Source organism: Saccostrea cucullata, unplaced genomic scaffold (assembly GCF_032062105.1).
Source record: "Saccostrea cucullata isolate Sc308-1 unplaced genomic scaffold, CSIRO_AGI_Scuc_v1 ctg5369, whole genome shotgun sequence".
In the NCBI taxonomy this organism is placed as follows: domain Eukaryota; kingdom Metazoa; phylum Mollusca; class Bivalvia; order Ostreida; family Ostreidae; genus Saccostrea; species Saccostrea cuccullata.
Window position 1 is genome coordinate 2,588 of NW_026929651.1, and position 20,145 is coordinate 22,732.

A 20,145-nucleotide genomic window follows, 5' to 3' on the forward strand; every position below is an offset into this window, starting at 1 on the left:
TTTTTAATATTCGCAAGGGTGATGCGCCCTTCTGGTAGCACTGGCCGTAAGTTTAATCCTCGAAAGACTGGAAACAGGAAGATATGGTTGCAGGGAATTTATTTCACGGAGTTTCAGACGAAAATACAAGTGAATGACCGACTTCGAAAATCCAAGATGGCGGTCTCGATGGGTACCTTGTTGTTCCCCGCTTGAAAAGTGGGGGATATTAATTTGGGTTTGTCCGTCCGTCTTTCTGTCTGTCTGAACGCTCTCGTTTCCACACGATATCTCGAGAACCCTTTGAGCTTTTGCAATGAAATTTAGCATAGCAACTCCCTATGGACTAAAAAAGAACCCTAATGATTTTGAGGTCAAAAGGTCAAAGGTCATAAATAAGCAAATTCTATCTGTTATAACACTTTCTTTCCACACGATATCTCTAGAACCATTAATTTTGACAATACCGAATATGAATATATACATGTATGTGACTTCACTTCTGCATATACTTGACTCCATGTAAAGCGATTCCGTGGTCTAGTGGTATGTTTCTCGCTTCCCATGTGAGAAGTCCCAAATTCAAATCCAGGACGGACCACTTTTTTTTTTTTTTGAAATACCTTTTTTTTATTAAATAATAGTATTCAGCACGCGAAGTGAAAAATTTACGAGGTCTGGCTTATACAAACTCATAAAATCTTTATTACAGTGTAATAAATATTCCATATAAAAAGAATCTTCTATACACATCATAAAGAATAAGCAATTAAATCTTTACATCCATAATGGTATATTTTATTTGCTTCAGTATACATGCATGTACACATTTAATAATTCTACAAATTCAGTGAGGGGGACCCGACCCCCCCCCCCTTCCCCGAACTGCGCATGTTTTACTTTTTCCTTAAGCGGGGGACACAAATTCTCTGAATTAGCTTGTTTATCATTAGGTATGGGTATATTTTTTTATTAAAAGAATAAATTATAAGTTACGTCAGGTGCCTGTGGACCTGGTTCCTTGAGTTACATGAAAACGGATACATTTCGTATATAAATGTATGCATTCGAACTATATCACATTATATTCCATAATATTAACACCTGTGGCTACAGTACTCCACTCGAAATTTCCTCAGGACATGCAAGCATATCCGTAATAATCGTAATGTAGCGGATCATTGTGCGGATGGATCCAGGTTTCCAGTACGTTATGGTTCTTGAAATACTCATACTATCAAACACTTTTCAAATTTATGACCTTTATCTTTGAAATCATGTAGGATCTTCCCTAAGTCACAGGGAGAATTTCATTACAAAAGCTCAATGCTTCTCGAGAAAAGCGTGAAAAAGAGTGTACAGACAGACAGAACTACAGACAGACGTACTGACTGACAGAAATTTATATCCCCCTTTTTTCAGCGGGGGACAAAAAAAAAACCCAAATAATAATAATAAAACCTATACACTTATGTAGGATAGGAATTTAATGTTATTTAGTCCAATATGGAGATAAAATATCTATAAAAAGATACATGTAAGACGAAAGTTTGTTTCAATCTGTAACATTTTTCGATCAACGTTATCTTTCCTTCCTGACTTTATAGTTTAGTATTATATCTTTGATTAACCACTATTTTAGAATGAACCAATTTGTTCAATTCGTTGTAGTTGTTAACAAAAACAGGGATTACCATCGCAAACACGAATATGCCCGCCAAAGCACAAATACTACCTATCATCTTTCCGAAGACAGATTTCGGAACGATATCTCCATAACCCAATGTCGTAAGTGTAACCACGCTCCAGTACCAGGCATTTGGGATACTGTTGATGTTATCTTGGCCTTCTGCAAAGTACAGGACACTGGAGAAAATTAGAATGGCCGTCAGGAGAAAAACGAGTAAAACCAATAGGTCTCGTATGTTTGTCTTCACACAGTACACAAAAACGCGGACCTCAACTATATGTTGTACTACTCTCAGCAAACGAAAAATTCTAAGTATTTGTAGAAAATCAAGGGCTTCCACGCGTTTGTCGAACTTTGTTTCATTCACAACTGACTCTACAATCTCTACTGCAACTGACGCTGTTAGTATTAGAATATCAAGAATATTTAGAAACGAAAGGAAGTACTTCCGAAGATTTGGACATGTTGATAATCGCAGTATAAATTCTACTGCAAAAAATATCATCACCACTTGGTCAATGATGGTAAAAACAACATGTTTCTTCACCTTTTGTGGTACTCTGGCTTTATAATGCCTGTAGAGTGTATCTAATGATAAACCATCGTTGCTGTAGTAATCCTCATACTCCTCAGAGTGCTGATAGTGTGTATGGTTTAAGAAATATTCTTCAAACTCTTTTTCATTTAGGTCGGGCGGAATATCTCCAAAGTAGTGAAGCCATGCTTTCCAAGGATCTGTGCCACAGTCCAAAGTGTCGAGGAATGAATTCAAGTAGTCGTTAGCGTCATGAACTATACGTTTCATCTCACAAACATTGATCCTCTGTTCGAAAACTGGAAGCGTGCTGATGCAGAGGGAGAGGACGGAGATAATTATCATGGATGTTCTCACAGCAAGGTAGCCCTATTTAAAAGTATATTTACCACAAATGAAAATAAATTAATGTATTACATAACAACACAACATAAAACCAGAAAAAAACTGTCTAAAAATAAATTACAGGTAATACAATTTCCAGTATGCCGGTTAATGTTGTTTCTGGGTTAGAATATCCTTATATCTATACCCCAAAGTGCTGATTTATCTTTCTTTCTTCATTCTTTTTGTACAGGTTTTATTACATAACCGCATATTGCTGCAAAAGTAAGGGAAGTTGACGATTGAAAACTTAAAAGTTTGGATTTTAGATTACCATTAACGCCTTTTCAAGTAAAATATTCAAACATGAAGCAGACTTATCAGATTCTGTGGAATCTTTTATCTCAAGCTCACCGGGATAAATCATATCGACATAAGAATGGAAATAAACCATTGTTCATTCACGCACTAATTGCGAATTCAAAGACACGGGGTACGTGAGATCGGTTTCCAAGATACTAGTATATAAGCAAGAATTATAGACTTATACATGTAGATAGTTTTCAATAGGCCCAAATTAACGAGAGTTATTTCCTGTCGGCCGCCATATTGGGGTCAACATGCTCATATTCCTTCATAATTCAACCAACTTTTACTTTTTATACTGGCAATTGTGGGCTGGAAAGCAATGTTTTTTGAAAAATATACATTTGTTAGAGACTGCTTTATTTCATAATGTTTATTCCATAAAGATTTTCACCCAACTATTTGTGCTACACCTTCTTACATTTGGTAGGACAAAGAGGGAAAATTACCTGGTTGACCACCAAGATGTCGACCAATGGGAAATAACTTTTGTTAATATGGGTCTACTGAAAACTATCTATAGCAAGCGGAGAAGGCTAAAATAGGTTTTGCCTGCTGCCCAATCCAATTCACCTTTAAAAGTGAATAAAATTTTGTATAAATAAATATAAACTTATAGCACATGTAAACGTAATATTTCATACAAATTCTAATGAGTAATAAACTTTATTAGCTATTTTTATCTCTTACATTTCGTATATTGAGATACATAGAAAATAATGCATACCCTTTTCCATAGCACATCCTGTATCAGCCCTCGACCAATATCAGCCCTCGGGCCGATCCTGTATCAGCCCGAGACACCAATATCAGCCAGAGGGCCGAAGGCCCGAGGGCTGATATTGGTCGAGGGCTGATACAGGATGTGATGTGGAAAAGGGTATGTATTAATATGTTTATTACATACTTAGTAATAAAATACAGCATGCATTAAGTGGAGAAGAAAATAAGTAAATAATCATGCATGGACTTCTTACATACATGTACATGGTCTATTGTCTCATACAATTTGGGTTTGTTTCTACTTCAATCTATTTCAATGCACTCGATCCGTAATTTGAAAATAATCTACATGTATTTGTAAATTAAGATTAACCTTATTTTCAAAAAGTTAAAATTAAGAGAATATGAACCCACCAAAAATTGTGTATGATCACAAGTACTGTTTTTGTGGTTTAATTTACTAAGGTGTGATATTGACGTCAAAATAGCCATATCAGCCCTGCAGGGCTGATATAGGTTATCAGCCCCGCAAATCCATATCAGCCCTGCAGGGCTGATACGGCTATTGTGACGTCAGCCATATCGCATATGCAAAAAACCTGTATTTATTACTAAGTGTGTAATAAAAATAAATAAACATGTAGATGTTTGACATTAAACATTACCCTTGCAGCCTTCGTTCGACACTGATTCTCCAAAACTTCCCAAATCCGTTGTTTTCTGGACAATCCTTTCGGTGCGAACGTCTTTTGGTTACCTACTCGAATTTCGTCCACAAAACTTTTAAACTTCTTCAAATTTCCCAAAGATGATTCCAAATTGCTCAAGCAGCAACTTTCAACATATGAAACCTCTATCTCCCAAAAATTCAGTTCATCCAAAAAAGCTTGTGGACAGACATGAGTGGGCATATGAAGCTTTCCTGTTTGATAAAAGGCATGGATTTCTTTAAAGAAACGAACTGGACGTTCAAAACTACACTCCATCTTGACGTTTTCATTACTGTTAATGAATTTTCCAAGTTTTGTGTCCGGATACAATTTCAGTGCCTCAGCTGCCAAAGTAAATTTCTTACCACTAACAGTGACTGTCAAATATCTCGACTTCATATCTTTTTTTTTCACAATTACGGGATAACATCTGTTTTATTACCTCGTCGAGAATCGACAATTCCTAGAATAAATGAAATTTTATCAATAATGCAAAACTTTTATTGGTTATGTTTCTGCTCTGAAGAGAGTTTGGCGTTAAACATGCTTCTCCTTAAAATGTTCGATTATACCAATTGCAGTTTATTCGACACCAAAAAAAGTTGTTTTCGCTTTTGCCCTACGATATGCTTTGTATTATTTACGAAAACTTACAGTTGGAATATTTTCCTTCGATTAAATGATTGAGGAGAATACATTTAATGTAGGAACTGGGTGGGGATAAAGCTATATAGCGTGACCGAATTCACGTACACGGCGAGATATTTTTAAGGTACTCTGATCCTCATCCAGGAATGATAACTCTAGCGTGACCGAATTCACGTACACGGCGAGATATTTTTAAGGTACTCTGATCCTCATCCAGGAATGATAACTCTTTAATTTATGATTTCATTCAAAAAGTCTTAAAATGAAGCTTGAAAATTAAATCTTTTCATGCAAGAATTTTCATTTTATGCCTCTAAATGTGCTTTAAGCTTCTTTGAAATTCTCAGAAAGGTCTAGTAAAAGGTTGAAATTTTTACCCCAAAGGTATTTTTTTTAAAAATACATACTTCATGAAATTAATAAGGCTCTTTTAATCTAACAATAGTTACTAATGTTTATTATCATGATATGAAATTAGAAGTGATTTATGGTGTTTTGCAATGATTCAAAAATTAGCTATAGTAAAAGTTTGGAAGTGGTCAAGAGATCAAGTACATTGATACCCAAAGAAAGGTCTTGTCAATAAGAATACACATTTTTAAGATGAAAGCCATAAATCCAACCAATTCTAAATTTTTGACACGGTTTATGTATATGCGGACAGACAAAAAGACGGACAAGCGAGCAAAAACTGAAAAAAAAAACAAATTCCTTACAAATACTGCATATGATCCCAGTTTTGATGACTGGTTTGTATTGCTTGTCTTAATTTTGGCAATTTTTTTTTCTCATTTTGTACATTTGAAAGAACTGAATTTCTAATGCTGATACATAGTTTAATTCACTCTTTCTCTATTTAGTATTTTCTTCTCTCTCAGGGTTTTTCGAACAAGCAATTTTATCAATTTCAAAGGTCAAAACACTCTTCAAATCGAATTAATGACAAAGGGAAAAATCGATGCATAACAGAACTCTTGATTGTAGCTCGTAAAACGCAGGTTTAATTTTGACTCATCGATAACGAACATTATTTAAGTCAAAGTGCTTCTGTTGTACAAGGAATTCTTAATCAAGTTAGCTTCGGTAACCTGGGAAATTTTATTATTAAGACATTATTAAAAGGCGAACAAAGCGAACAGTGTCTATAAAATATATATCAAACAATACAAATATGCGAAGAAGGCATAACGCACGGACCCCTGGTAATTTCAGAAGTGGGATTATGTCACTTTGTTTGATTATTGTTTAAGGTCCCTCTCGAGAATTTTTCGCTCATACGGCGATGTCACAATATAGTTGCCGGTGTCAACACCTACTGCAACATGGGAGGAGTGAGCAACCCCTGTTGACAAATCACCCGCCGCGAGTCCTTTATTTATCAGGTACAGACGGAACTCTCCATAGTCAAATTCAGTTTAAAAACAAGTGCTCAACAATTGGTATGAAACAAATTAGCCAAAAAACGACCAAAATGATTGATTTCCTAACAAGGTCATTATGGCGCCCGTAGAAATTACGATATGTCGACTTCTAATTAAAATTCCTGTAACTTCAACTTATCAGTGAAATGACTCGCTTTAAAGATTGATCGTACTTAGGACAAGCTCTTGAATAACGAAGTTAGGAAACATAAACACTAAAACTAGGCAAAGCGGAATATTTTACAACAACATTATGAAAACAGAAAATTTGAAGTCGTCTTGTTTGTCAAACAATTTATCTGTTTAGTCTTTATCGTTTAAATCAGTGAACATTCAAATATGAAATAAATGTGGAAGAACTTGTGGTGTCTTTTATTCAAGTTTACTGTAATACAATGGTTCGACATAATTATGAATGAAAATTACTATTGTTAAGGAGTTCCAACTCTAATAGGACCAAATTTATTTCCCTTAAATATCCATGAAGTACATTATACTCTGGAATTAAATTAAAGCATCTATAAAAGAAAGAATTAACAGAGAGAAAGTTTCTAAACTTAAGGCAGTAGTTAATTAACAAAGATTGCATTGAAGACTATGGGGGAAAATCGATTATTTAAAAATTCAAAATCAAACTAGAGGTACTGTGAGCAATGAGCTCACTGAATGATACCCCCCACCTCCCATAATGTCCATGTGTTGCTATATGTATATTGTTTTACGGTAACGTATAAAGAGAAATAACTAGTGGTATCTAATGTTATTCAGAAGCCGCCATATCTCACGTCATAGGTAAGAATATAATGGCAATGTCCATGTTTTGCTATGGTAAACTTAAAATAAGTGTCGGATCAAAAAGTAAAATAATAGAAGGTGCACAATGGCAATATGTAACAAAGATTCTGAGAAAGTTTCATTAAATTTCACTCAGTGGTATAAGAGGAGTTGCGGATAAGAGATGGGTACACCAAAGCGTAACAGACAGACGGACAGACGGACGGACTTACCGATTACAGTATACCCTCCCACTTTTTAAGCGAGGGGTATAATAAGAATATCATTAAATAATGTGGTGGAAAGATGCATTGAATGAAACATAACGAACTGTATTCAAGAACAAAAGTCCATAAAACATCCATCTTTTTATTAATTAAATGCAGAGGGAAATAACTCTTACTAAAATTCAAGGTCAAAAATTAGGACAAATCCCATTCTTACATGCTAGCTAGTAGTTATAAATGGGAATTATGTCTAAATATGCTGACTCAGGGTGTTCAACACCCACACATTAATTTCATTGAATCTGTTGCTATTAAAGCTAGAATACCTTAATTGAGAAAACATTGTAGATGATTTGAAGGCCACAGCAAATGTTTTCTCTCTGCATGCAAATTGATGTATTGAATCTTGTTTTATGTCCCTTCGAGAATTTTAACTCATATAGAGACGTCACCATGTACCGGTCGAGCGACTTAAAATTTACACCTTTACTTGTTATGGAAGAAAAAGACTACAGACATACAGAAGGATGGGCTCAGTAATCCTAATAAATTCCTCTACTTTGCGAGGCGATGGTGGCAAACAAAAAATGACTTTCCGGTCAATTATATATCTTTTTATTAGCTCGTCTGAACTGAAAGCTCAAGTGAGCATTTCTGATCACATTTTGTCTGTAGTCCGTCTGTCCGACCATCTGTCTGTTTGTAAACTTTTCACATTTTCGACTTCTTCTCAAGAACCACTGGGCCAATTTTAACCAAACTTGCCACAAAGTATCCTTGGGTGAAGGGAATTCAAGTTTGTTCAAATCAAGGGCCAAGCCCACTTCCAAGGGGAGATAATAACGAATTAATGAAAAATTAATGGTATCAGAGCTGCCTACCCTTTTCATTGCAATGGTGTAATTTCAGTACATTTTTGGTGGAATCTCGGAGGTAAAAGCGTAATCAATCATGTTTTCCTATTTTGTTGTTTTTACTATAATACTTTATTTTCTTTCAAAACAACCGAAATAATTACAGTACTAAACAAAGCTGGCGTAAACTTTTTTTTTTCGAATCATTTATTGGCAAAAAAGAGTTGTAAAAAAAAAAACAAAAACAGTATCCTGTATCGAACTCGGTTCAACCATACACCCTTAATGAAGCTTTTGGTCAAATCACTTATTTGAAGGCTTGCGTTTGCATGTTTACACAAATCGTACATTATAACATTGTATTTTGTTTTTAACACTCGCATTTCTCTATCTTGTTCTAAACTAAATTGAGCATAGAAATGGCTGAACTTATTGCAATATCATTTAATAGTTAACGTAAGCAGTGCCTTCTCGTCTTCTTTCGAATATTCGCCAAACCAGTTTACATGTAACTACTTGGTATATTACGTACTTGGTATATTGCGTACGTTATCGAACCGGTCCTCTATTAATTACTTTTATTGGATTTTCTCATTTCATTTCAGCAGGTCGTACTTTAACTCTAAATTTAGTCGTCCATAAAGGATTTTAAACCAAAAATCAAGAGCGTAAAATTAATATTAGTGGCGTACTAGCTTAATTTTGTGGTAAAAAGCGGAAGAATTACGCCAAAAGCGGAGAGGTAGGCAGGTCTGTGGTATCATTTAAAAATCTTCTTCTCCAGAACCAGTGAACCAGGAAAGATGAAACTCATGTGGAAGCATCCTCAAGTAGTGTAGATTCAAATTTGTTCAAATCATGACCCCCGGGGGTAGGGCGGGGTCACAAGGCTGATCAAAGTTTTACAGAGAAATATATAGGGAAAATCTTTTAAAAATCTTCTTCTCCAGGACCATTGGGCCAGGAAAGATGACACTCATGTGGAAGCATTCTCAGAAAGTTTAAATTCAAGTTTGTTTAAATCATGACCCCCCCCCCCCACCACCCCCCGGGGGGGGGGGGTTAGGACGGGGCCACAACGGCTGATCATAGGAATATATAGGAAAAATCTTTAAAAATCTTCTTTTCCAGAACCATTGAGCCAGAAAAAAATGAAACTCATATGGAAGCATCCTCAGGTAGTGTACATTCAAATTTGTTCAAATCATGACCCCCGTTGGTAGGGCGGGGCCACAATGGCTGAGCAAATTTTATCATAGGAATATAAAGGAGAGGTTTTTTTTGAAAATCATCTTCTCTAGAACCATTCGGCCAGGAAAGATGAAACTCATGTGGAAGCATCCTCAGGTAATGCAGATTTCAATTTGTTCAAATCATGAGTCCCAGGGGTGGGGCGGGGCTACAATGGCTGATCAAAGTTTTACATTGGAATATATAGGGAAAATCTTTAAAAATCTTCTTCTCCAGTACCGTTGGACCAGGAAAGAAGAAACTCATGTGGAAGCATTCTCAGGTAGTGTAGATTCAAATTTGTTCAAATCATGACCCCCGGGGGTAAGGCGGGGCCGCAATGGCTGATCAAAGTTTTACAATAGAATTGTAGGGAAAATCTTTAAAAAAAATTTTCTCCAGAACCATTGGGCCAGGAAAGATGAAACTCAGCTGGAAGCATCATTAGGTAGTGTAGATTTAATTTTGTTCAAATCATGACCCCGGGGATTAGGGTGTGGCCACAATGAGGGAAGTTTTGCAGATATAATAAACATAGAATATATTGGAAAAAAAAAACTTCTCCAGAACAGAAAAGTTTTGTTTAGTCAAATTGACATGTAAGCATCTGCAAGTAATGAAGATTTAAATTTATTCAAATAATATCCGGGGGGGACGGGTGTTAGCCAGGAGTTGCAATAGGAGATCGAGGAAAATGTTGGAAAAATCTTTTTAAATCTTCTTTTCAAGTATAGCAAAATTATACAAATATGGTTTATTGATATGGTGACATTCTCAAGTAATAGAAAATTCAAATCCCCCTCCCCCAACAAGTAAGCTTTTCAATACTAAGCTGATTTGTTTTCTTTGACTAGCTCATGTGCTCAGGTGAGCGATGTGGCCCATGGGCCTCTTGTTCCTTATATATTCCGGTCAATTATATATTCTTTTAAGCGGAGTGAACAGGGAGAGGTAATTTACCTATTTTTAATGGTTAAAACATTTTTTAAAAATATTTATATAAAATTATAAATCAACTCCTTTCATATTAGATACGATTATATATGTACAGTGGAGACGGTCTATGATGGCTCTCGGCAATCTCGTAATAGTTTCGTCCCTCAGTGTCCCAGCAGATCCCTTCCACGGTATGAGTTGGAATCGGAAGTAAATCAGGTGCGTGTCGTAGTGTACTCAATATATCGTCATTTTGAACTTTCCAGTAGTAGGCGTGGTCATTTAATGACGCAAGTAAAATCTGAGTACCGTCTACTGAAATATCACCAGAAGATGGATCATGGTTTTCCTCAAAATTATGTAAATGTGGAAGATGTACATTTGTTGTTATATCAACAGTATGATTGCTATTCCAACTCTCGGCGACTAGACGACCAACTTGTCTTCCATGATCATGATGCTTTTGATTTGATATAAGAAATACGTTGCCATGTCTGTCTACCATCAAAACATCAGAATGACTGTCCCAGCTACAATTCAAAAATGCATGTACATGTGAATGAAGAATGTTATCTTAAAAACTAATACAAGATGTGTCAACTTTCTGAAGCTTAAATGCCTCTGTATGGCAGCTGAGAGTCATGTTTTAGAGTAAATTAGTTAGTAAAGCTGAACACGATTCGTAAAAGGAACGTGTCCGCCATTTTTGTTCGGATTCTCGCTCTATCTGCAGACCCCTTTATAAAGGGCAGGACTTCGTCACTGTTAGTCGACACCGATGTAGACGGACGTAAGCTAAACAGCACTCGGTAGCGACAATAATAACGTAATGCTTCGTCTAATGCAGGAAAGTAAGATACCAAAGAAATTTACAATTATAGTTAAACATGTCAGTGCGTATACAAACAAACACAGATACACGTTACTGCAATAAAATCTAAACAAAGGTAGTGCAAGATAACCAGCACGAACACGGTCGCCATTCCACGCCGATACTCGTGATAATAAAGCAGTCACGTGTAACGAATCTGAACAGTACATGTGTATCGTAGATAATGATATCGAAAATGGCGTATGCCTATTTGCGATTCGTGTTCAGCTTTAATTGGTACTGAAGAAGTCATTGCCACAATGGTTATATGTGTGAAATGTGAAACATTCAAAAAATATGTCGAAAATTAAAGTTTTAAAAAAATCTTGCTTGTTACAAAGAATATCTGAGATAAAATTAAAAGCTCTAGTGCCTATGACCGTTAAGGTCAAGGTCAGGTGGTTGTTAATGCTGCTACACCAAATTAACAGACAAATGAAATGAAACTACAAAATAGTACAAGTCCCCGGATGCAAGTTATTTTCTTTTCCTTACAAAAATAAGCTATAAATGTTTTACTTCTGTTAATTTAAATATATCTTACTGATAATGAATAGCGGACACTCCTGTCAGAATCTGATCAGAGTAAATAAAGTCGGGCTCCTCAACACGATAAATTGTTCGTGCTCCGATCATATCTCCTATGTAAATGCAACTCTTCGTGCCACAGGGACCAACAGCAATATCCTCCCAACGCTCATTCTGAGCAGGATATAACCTGAGAGTGGATATGATGACTGCATTTGAAGCGTTTATTGCGTATAGGTAAGGGTCGTTCCGGTCGCCGTCGTTGTGAGTGTAGAGGACACCACGGTGCTTACGACTTGCCGCTAGTCCGGAGGCATCCGAAACTTGTAAATTTTCCAAACGTGCAATGAGTTGACCGTCTCTATACCTGGGACCTGAATGTACATTTTAAAATTATGTTATAATATATATCTTGTGAAAATTGCTTATTCGGTGGTAAAAGATCTAAAAGAAGGGAAACACTTGTATAATTACTAAGATAAAGTGGTGTGTGATAGGTTTATTGTATGTTGCAATTTTGTTATAATATATGTAACTTGTGAAAATTGATATTCATGGGTAAGCACTAGCATAATTACTATAATAAAGTGGTGATATATTTATTGTATGTTGTTTATCGTCCCATTCAAGAATGGTTCACTCATACATTTGGCGAACGGCTTAAATACATGTTTTTGACGTATAATAGGCATTAAGGGCCATTGAGCAGTGTTAACACCCATTGTGGTGTGATAGAATCGGTTTTATGCTATTACCCGAAGACCTGTGATTTCATTTTCATACATGGCGCTAGAAGAAATAGTCATCAATTATGTTTCCGTCCCAATGATCGAACCCCACTCCACTTCATCATTTCGTATATTCTATGTCGTTGTCACCAATACAATCTTTCATCAAGTCAAATTAATGCTGACTGACGTTTTATCAAAATTATTGTTAGGCCATCTACACAGTGTATTGCCGACGGATTTTCCTGCTTATCCTCGATCATGACAAGTCGCACGCAGCGTGTGTGATTGGGCGGCAGGGGTTGCTCACTCGTCCATGGCACCTGATCCCACTTTTATTGTTTTAAGGTTTAATAGGTCTGTGATTGTTTTGATCTGTTTTGTTTAATGGACTTTTGAGCTTGAAGAGTTCGTTATCTTCATATATTCCATAGTACACTTAATGTAAATGCATTTTAATTGACCATGTACGTGGAATTTGCCATATTATATTTTTGTACAGGCATATTGATCACTGTACCTCACCTTTAAAGAATTACAAAATTACACAAGTTTGCATTTAATGTAAACAAAATCCAAAACTCCTGATATTAATTCCAATACAGATAATTTTTTTTTTACCTGATCCATAGGCGATATTTGTTCCACCAATAAGCACAGTCCATTTTAGAAACGTCAGGAATACCTTCATTTTCAGTGAAGATCTTATACGTATCGGTAAGCCAGAACTGAAAAGAACAGCTGCCAGTAGGTGTAGTGTAATATTGTGCAAAGGTTATATCACTCTAGATTTGCATTCAAGTCAATCCAGTTTTAGATTGGCAGAAAAATACATAAATTTTCATTTTTAAATGGGATAAGAGTAATCAAGATGTCCACGTCAATACCTGATCATTAAGATTTCAAATAAAACAGTACTTCTATGGGACGGGGAGGGTTGTCACGTATGTTTATTATTAAAATCCTTATGAATGAGGAGGAATCAACGCGCAAATTCTGTTCTATTCAATATACTAAGTATATTGAAAAACAAATTTACTCGATGTTCTTTTTACCGATACCTTAAGATCAAGTGTATGCTTTTGTTCACATAGTCAGCGACTTTCGCAAAGATTTAGAGATGAAAAGATAATTGTAAAATTTCTTAATCGGATAGAAGACCTTATAAAAATCAGTATAATTGTATATCTAACTTGCTTCAATCATATTTATATAAAAAAAATATTTGCTTTGTGTTAGCCTACAGGAGACTCCATTAGTTTAGGGGGTAGGGTTGTCAATGCTTGTGTGTCAGTGTAACAAATGTTAAAAGGGCTTTAAAGAACAAAAACGGGACTCGTATGGTACTGAATCAATACGTCATTAGTGTTAACGTTGATAAGATTTTTTTATCGTAAATTATTTTCTGTCTTGAAGAGGGATGATTATGATTCCATACTAGATAATTTTATTCTTACATGATTTTAATGAATACATCACGAGTAGTGAACCTGATCAGAATAGTCATTGTTTGCACCTGTAGGTAATCTTGACTAACGACGTGTTTATAGATAAGTAAAAGTCTCGTCTTCATACGACCACACTTTGATTCTGATAAAGACATTAAACTTCCCTTCAAAATAAGGTCAGTCATTTTAATTGTTTAATGTGTTCTTGCTTAGGTCAAAAGCTTGTTTTTTGTTGTTCTTTCCTTTAGTGAGAATTTTTTTCTTAATTCACAAGACGAAATGGCACCAGATGTCCGCAAAGGGCTTTAAATGTATACATTCATTTAGCGCTCAGGGCCATGCACTGAGCGACGACGGTTTTTGACGTGCCAAAGACTGGTAAAATGAATATTTCTAACCATTTTGATTTGTTTCTGAAACTAATAAAGAACATGTTCTTTTAATTTGATACTAACAGAAACACAACAATTAGTCGCTTTCGTTTTTCAGTGGATAAGAGGGTTTGTTCTTAAATCGTCTACGACTTATCTTTTACATCGCGGGTTCGCATCCTACTGTGGGGAGTGGAGAAATAAATAAGACCGTATAAATAGCTGTGCATTGTTGCAGTAGATGCGGACACGAAGAGATTTCCACGCCGCTTTATTTCGTGCCATATGAGTGAGAAATTCTGGAAAGGACATCTTAAAAACTCAAAATCGATAGTCTGTTAAATACCGGTATATAGCTTTATCTTATTTCTGAATGTACAAAACGTTTTCTTGCATACTTAGCTAAAAGCAGAAATACCTAGCAAATGAAATAATTCAGCGCTATAGTATGGTAAATCCTTTTTGGTTACTCTCCGTTACGTCTTAGACTGGAAAATTCGATTATGTCAAGAAAAAATAATCTTGTTTTAATATGCACCGAAAGGTTTTGTTGAAAGTATTTTTTAACACATTTGAGTACCATAATGGTTTGTTTTGTTTTTCTTTAACGTCCCTTTGAGAATTTTTCACTCATATGGGTACATCAACACTTGCCGGTATAGAGCTGCGAATTTTTTCCAATATAGTGACGTAGCATCGTTTTTGAAAGTGGTACTGGTAGGGGGAGTGAGGGGGGGGGGGTCAGAGAAAAAAAATTACTTACCTGAAAAAGTTGATAAGCAAAAAGAAAAATTGCCCAAAGTCGAAAATTCTATTTCGTAAGAGGGGGGGGGGGGGGGGGGGGGGGGGGGGGGGGGGGGGAGAGGCCAACTTTTTTTCAATACCAACTTCTTTCAGTCCCAATTTTTTTGGACCTACAATACATTTCCCTTATATCACAAAACAATTGGGGGCCAACCTGCCTTTCAATGAACATTTCCTAAAGTATAAGTAACTTGGGAAAAAAGTGGGGGAGGCCTGCCCCCCCCCCCCCCCCCTAGTTGCTACGTGCCTGGAACAGTGAGGGATCATTTTCGTATTCAGACACGGAACCTTGATTTATACGTTATCCGAAGTACTATCTCCGCGTCCCACAGTGGGATTTGAACCCGCGACGTAAAGATCAACTCTTTACTCCGAGATTCGAAAGCAGACGCTCAAACCACTGCGCCACGCGGGCAACCATACTGTAATTAATATTTTCAAAAAATGTAAATCCGTATTTACGTTATCACAGAAGGAATTTATTTATTTCCTGACAATAGTTAATGGGAAGAGTTTCTCATTATCTTGGATTCAAGGTCAATAATGTTATCTTTGTCATGCGAAAATGGTCGTTACAACAGAAAATAATCTCTTGTAAGAATACAAATTGAATTCAACAAGTAGAAATATTATTGCAAAATCACTTTTTCTACTATAAAAAAAATCTTTTTCCCGATATTATTTCTCTCAACGGTTTAAATTTCAAGATGGTTCCTAGTCACGTGATTAATTTACAGTTTTATTACATAAAATGCATTTGTAGAGGACTAATAAATGAGGAAATTCTATTTGGAAAAGATCTATTTATTTTACTCATGCTTATCCATTCTTAGGGAAAATGATTTCGACCAATTATAAATTGTCATTTGACGACATTTACAAAATAAACTAAATATCTAAATTTTCAGAGAACATTTGTCTATCAATAAATAATTAAATGTTCATTTCTTTCAGATGAAAATAGTAGCGTTTCTGTGTTGTCTAGGCCTTGTGTAAGTTGAATATTCCGGTATATAATATAATAACTTAATTCATGTTTTAGTGATTTATCAATTTTTCGATCATATGCCCAATCGCACCAATCTCGTTTCCAGCGTGACCTATCAAGCCATTATGTCCTTGGAATCAGAAAACGGGGATGATTGAATGTCTACAATATGATCCAATTTTGTTTAAACAGCCCTTAACGTTCCCTCAACTGATCCTTGTCCCGAGTCGGTTCATATCATGGTCAGGTTAACTTATTTTCGAAACAGTTGATATCCAATAGATGTGCATATAATCAGGAAAATCTGATTCCTTTATTTTTTCCGGCATTTTCCGCACTTTGAGATTTGGGGGAGCGTGGGGTATGTGAGCTTGCTCACTTTTTCTTTCATTTGCTTCTCGTTCTGTCTTGATTTTACATGTAACCACTACGCCATGACCAAGGATATTTCATTTCTTCAAAGTTCTTGACATAAGATGAAAGGTCTTGTCACAAGGATTACATAATTATGTGAAGAATGAAAGCACTAGCCCAACACCCTTAAAGTTATGGTCAAGGTTTGCTATTCAAAGTAGGTCAAACTCTATGGTCAAAGTTGTTGGTATCCAATGAAGTGTATTTTCACATATGAGAATTATAAAAGCACTATTCCTTACCGTTCAAAAGTTATGCTTAAGGTTAAAGTTCTTTCATAAGTACGGAAATCTCCAAAGTGAAAAGGTCAAAGTTGATGGAGTATAAACGTTCTGGTATCTTCTGTTCAAAAGATATGGCCAAAGTAAAAGTTTGGATTTTTTGTGCAAAAGTTGGTTAAACTCCAAGGTCAAAGGTTCAATTTTGGTGGTACCCAAAGAAAGGTCTTATCACAAGGAATGCACATGTGAAATATGAAAGTCATAACTCCACTAAATCAAAGGTTATGGGCAAGGTTTTTGCGTACAGACAGAGAGACGTATGGACACGACAAAAACTATATACCCCCAAGACCTCGTTTACGGGGGCATAAAAATGAACAGAAAAGAAACGGGTTTCCTTTTCCGAACGTACAGCTGACGTGCTGGAAATCATAAAAACTGTTTGATGCAACAGTCGCTTACTCAAAACCGTTTAAATTTAATTTTATTAGAACTGAATGAACTTGTTAAACTATGCAGAAGTTTTTATTTAGTTAAGTATTTACAAAGAACGACCTTTAGTCGAGTTGTACTTACATTGTATTTGCCTACTGTAGCATACGGACAGCCTGTAACAAACCGAGGATATTTCTTGTAAGTTGATGATTAACCATGTTGTGTTCTAACACGTCTACAGTAAGTTCGTTGTTCGACAATTCTGTTCTCGGTAATCTTTCTCGGTTGAAGGACGTCGTCATCCGACAAAATTCAGAACTGGGATAATAATGAAAAGTTCGAAGTTTTGGTTAAGAGTTTCGTCTTAAACAACGCTGAGTATTCCCTGAACGTTCTTAAACCGACGGTACCACGTTCTCATGATTTGATGTCATTCATCAACATTTTTCTCAAACGTTGCAAGAACTAGGTTGGTGTGATGGGGTTGTAAGTGGAGTACATTACACCTAAAATTTTGATACTTTGTATTGGGCATATATTCATGCTTATTTGATAGATCTGCCGATTCTGAACCACAGAGGGAGTATATTTTATTTGAGAAAGTTGATCATGACCTAAGTGGATGTCTTGACCGCAGTGAAGTTGACAATATTTTCCTTGCCTTTGATGTAGATCGTAAGTTTCTTTATTTGCACGACGATCACATTTTTAAAAATAATTGAGCACATTTTTTGCTTTAAAACGTTCTTTTATACTGTACAAAACATGACCTAGTAAGTGTACAAATTGTAGTAAACAGTAATCATACTTTTTCATTGTTGTTACCCATTGTCATAGATAACCAGGAAGTGACCCGAGTAGAATTCGAAAACGACTGGGTCACTGCATACCATCTTGGTAACGCTCGAGAAGCCAACCTACTCTTCACCAAAGCGGACACTAACGGAGACGGGCACCTGACCCACGCAGACATGCCTCTCATTTACACCTACTTTGACATGAACAGTAAGTCTTTTCAAAAACACTGGCTGAGTCGTAGTTATTGATGATTTCTGACAAGTGGTGTTGAGGAAAGATTTAAAAAAATTTGCTCTTGTTCTGTTTTACAATAAAGGAGTTCTCTAATCCATGTCGTCTATTATGTGTCGTATTTAGGTGACGGTTGTGTAGACATGAACGAGTTTCTTACACAGTGGGGAGATCTAAAGCTAGCACCTGTCGATGTTGACATCATTGATGCCGGGGACACCAGCTCGATGGCTCCACCGACGACACATGCCAATCATGGGCATCATGGGCGTTAATATTACATCTTGTAACTTACGATTAAACAAATTTTGTAGCATTTTGTCAAAAGGAATAGAGTTCCAACAGGATTCATCATTCATTTAAATAAGTTAATGGCAAAATAACACTGTGAGCCTGTTTGAAATGAAAAGATTTCGTCTATGAACATTCAGTTGGTGTGACAGACGGACGGACATCCCAATCACAATACACCTTGCCACTTTTTAAGGGAGGGGGGGGGGGCATAATAACAGCCAAATGCAGGGTTGTCGATATTAATGTAGCTTACAAATTGAGCCCGAAGCTTACATGACCTTGTGAACTGTGAATTGATTTCTTGGAGGGTGTTTTTTTTTCTTTTTCGTGCATTAGTCCTTCTTTCCTTTTACACTCATATGTCGACTGTATTGACGATTCTTTCTCTCCTCGCATCCTCTGATTAAAACTCAGGGATCTTACAAGTCCAACCCTTTCTGTATTTTCCTCCTTGTACCTGACCTGGTCCGTACCAAAAGATCTTTTAAAAAGTTTTCAAAACTGAGTTTGAATTCTAAGAAAGTTGTTGCCTCATAGGGTCTACAGACTGAAGCCCCAAAATAAGAATATACATTATTTTAGGTTGATTTTCTAGTGATTAATATATTGATTACGAACATAGACAAGAATATATAAATCCTCTTCTGAAAGAAAATATATTAAAGACATCTAAACAATCAATTATGTCGAGGAGAAGAACAGATTTTTAGCACATTTATTTATGATGTTGGCCGTGGTATGTTATAAAGGAGCAAAGGGTCAAGAAGCGATATAAAAAGCAGCAGCAGTATACAATCTTAAAGCATACACAATTAATAAGCAAAATAAAGTCGTTCCGTGTTGACCACAAACGATAATAACTTAACATTTCAAGGTGTATTTATGTTGTCTTGCCGGATTAAGCACGAACATTTCTTCTAAAACAAGTAACAGCTTTTCAAAAAGCTTGCCTGACTAATACGATCAATATCTATAGAACCTATAAGCATGACAATTTATAAACGTTTACATTGGGGTAGGGGGGGATGTATTTAATTGTTTCACTAGAGTAAATTATGAAGATGTTGCACAAAACATGTATTCATTTTAAGTAAATTGTATGATACTCATCAGAGCAATGGGAAAAAGAACATATTTTTTTTATAAAACGTATATACGCGGGCTGTTCAATAAATAATGTCCTCGGTGCTCAGAAAAAAGCAAACGACGCTTTTCAATGATTTAGTCTTCATAATTTTATTTATTAATCTCTATCAATTCAAATACATGTCCGTAACATTTTTTATCCAATTTCTGATTGTTTTAAGAATTCATTTTTGGGTATGACCCTTAGTATACTGAAAAATGGCAGATCCAATGATTTCCTGGACTTGTTTTTTCCCTCTGAAAGGTTTTTTTTTCAAGTTTGGAAATAGAAACAAGTCAAAAGGCCAAAGATCTGGCAAATATTGTTAATGTGAAAAAACACTAACTTTCTGTTTATCCCGAAAACCACTTTACTCTTCAGGGCATGCGGGTTTGGACGCTGTCATGAAAAAATTCAATGGAGTGAATTCCTGATTCCGGGTCCTTCCTCTAATAAACCTTTCGATTTTTT

General features: G+C 35.9%; 3 protein-coding genes across 3 annotated transcripts; 1 reads left to right on the top strand and 2 right to left on the bottom strand.

Annotated features, from left to right (window-relative positions):
• Positions 1–1,673: 1,673 nt before the first annotated feature.
• On the bottom strand, positions 1,674–4,726 carry LOC134281606 (potassium voltage-gated channel subfamily A member 10-like; the record flags this gene model as incomplete). Its single annotated transcript, XM_062764043.1, has 2 exons — positions 4,283–4,726; positions 1,674–2,573 (listed from the first exon to the last, which is right to left on the bottom strand). Coding segments are annotated over exons 1-2 (1,344 nt in total), but the record flags the coding sequence as incomplete, so codon positions are not given.
• A 5,782-nt stretch (positions 4,727–10,508) lies between these two features.
• Positions 10,509–13,261, bottom strand: LOC134281607 (uncharacterized). Its single transcript, XM_062764044.1, has 3 exons — positions 13,166–13,261; positions 11,833–12,190; positions 10,509–10,947 (listed from the first exon to the last, which is right to left on the bottom strand). Exons 1-3 carry the CDS (start codon positions 13,233–13,235, stop codon positions 10,509–10,511), a joined length of 867 nt encoding a protein of 288 aa, XP_062620028.1. The 5' UTR covers positions 13,236–13,261.
• LOC134281608 (uncharacterized) lies at positions 13,204–18,573 on the top strand. Its single transcript, XM_062764045.1, has 5 exons — positions 13,204–13,261; positions 16,122–16,159; positions 17,782–17,900; positions 18,063–18,230; positions 18,381–18,573. The coding sequence occupies exons 2-5, from the start codon at positions 16,122–16,124 to the stop codon at positions 18,527–18,529; spliced, it is 474 nt and encodes a 157-aa protein (XP_062620029.1). The 5' UTR covers positions 13,204–13,261; the 3' UTR covers positions 18,530–18,573.
• Positions 18,574–20,145: the final 1,572 nt, after the last annotated feature.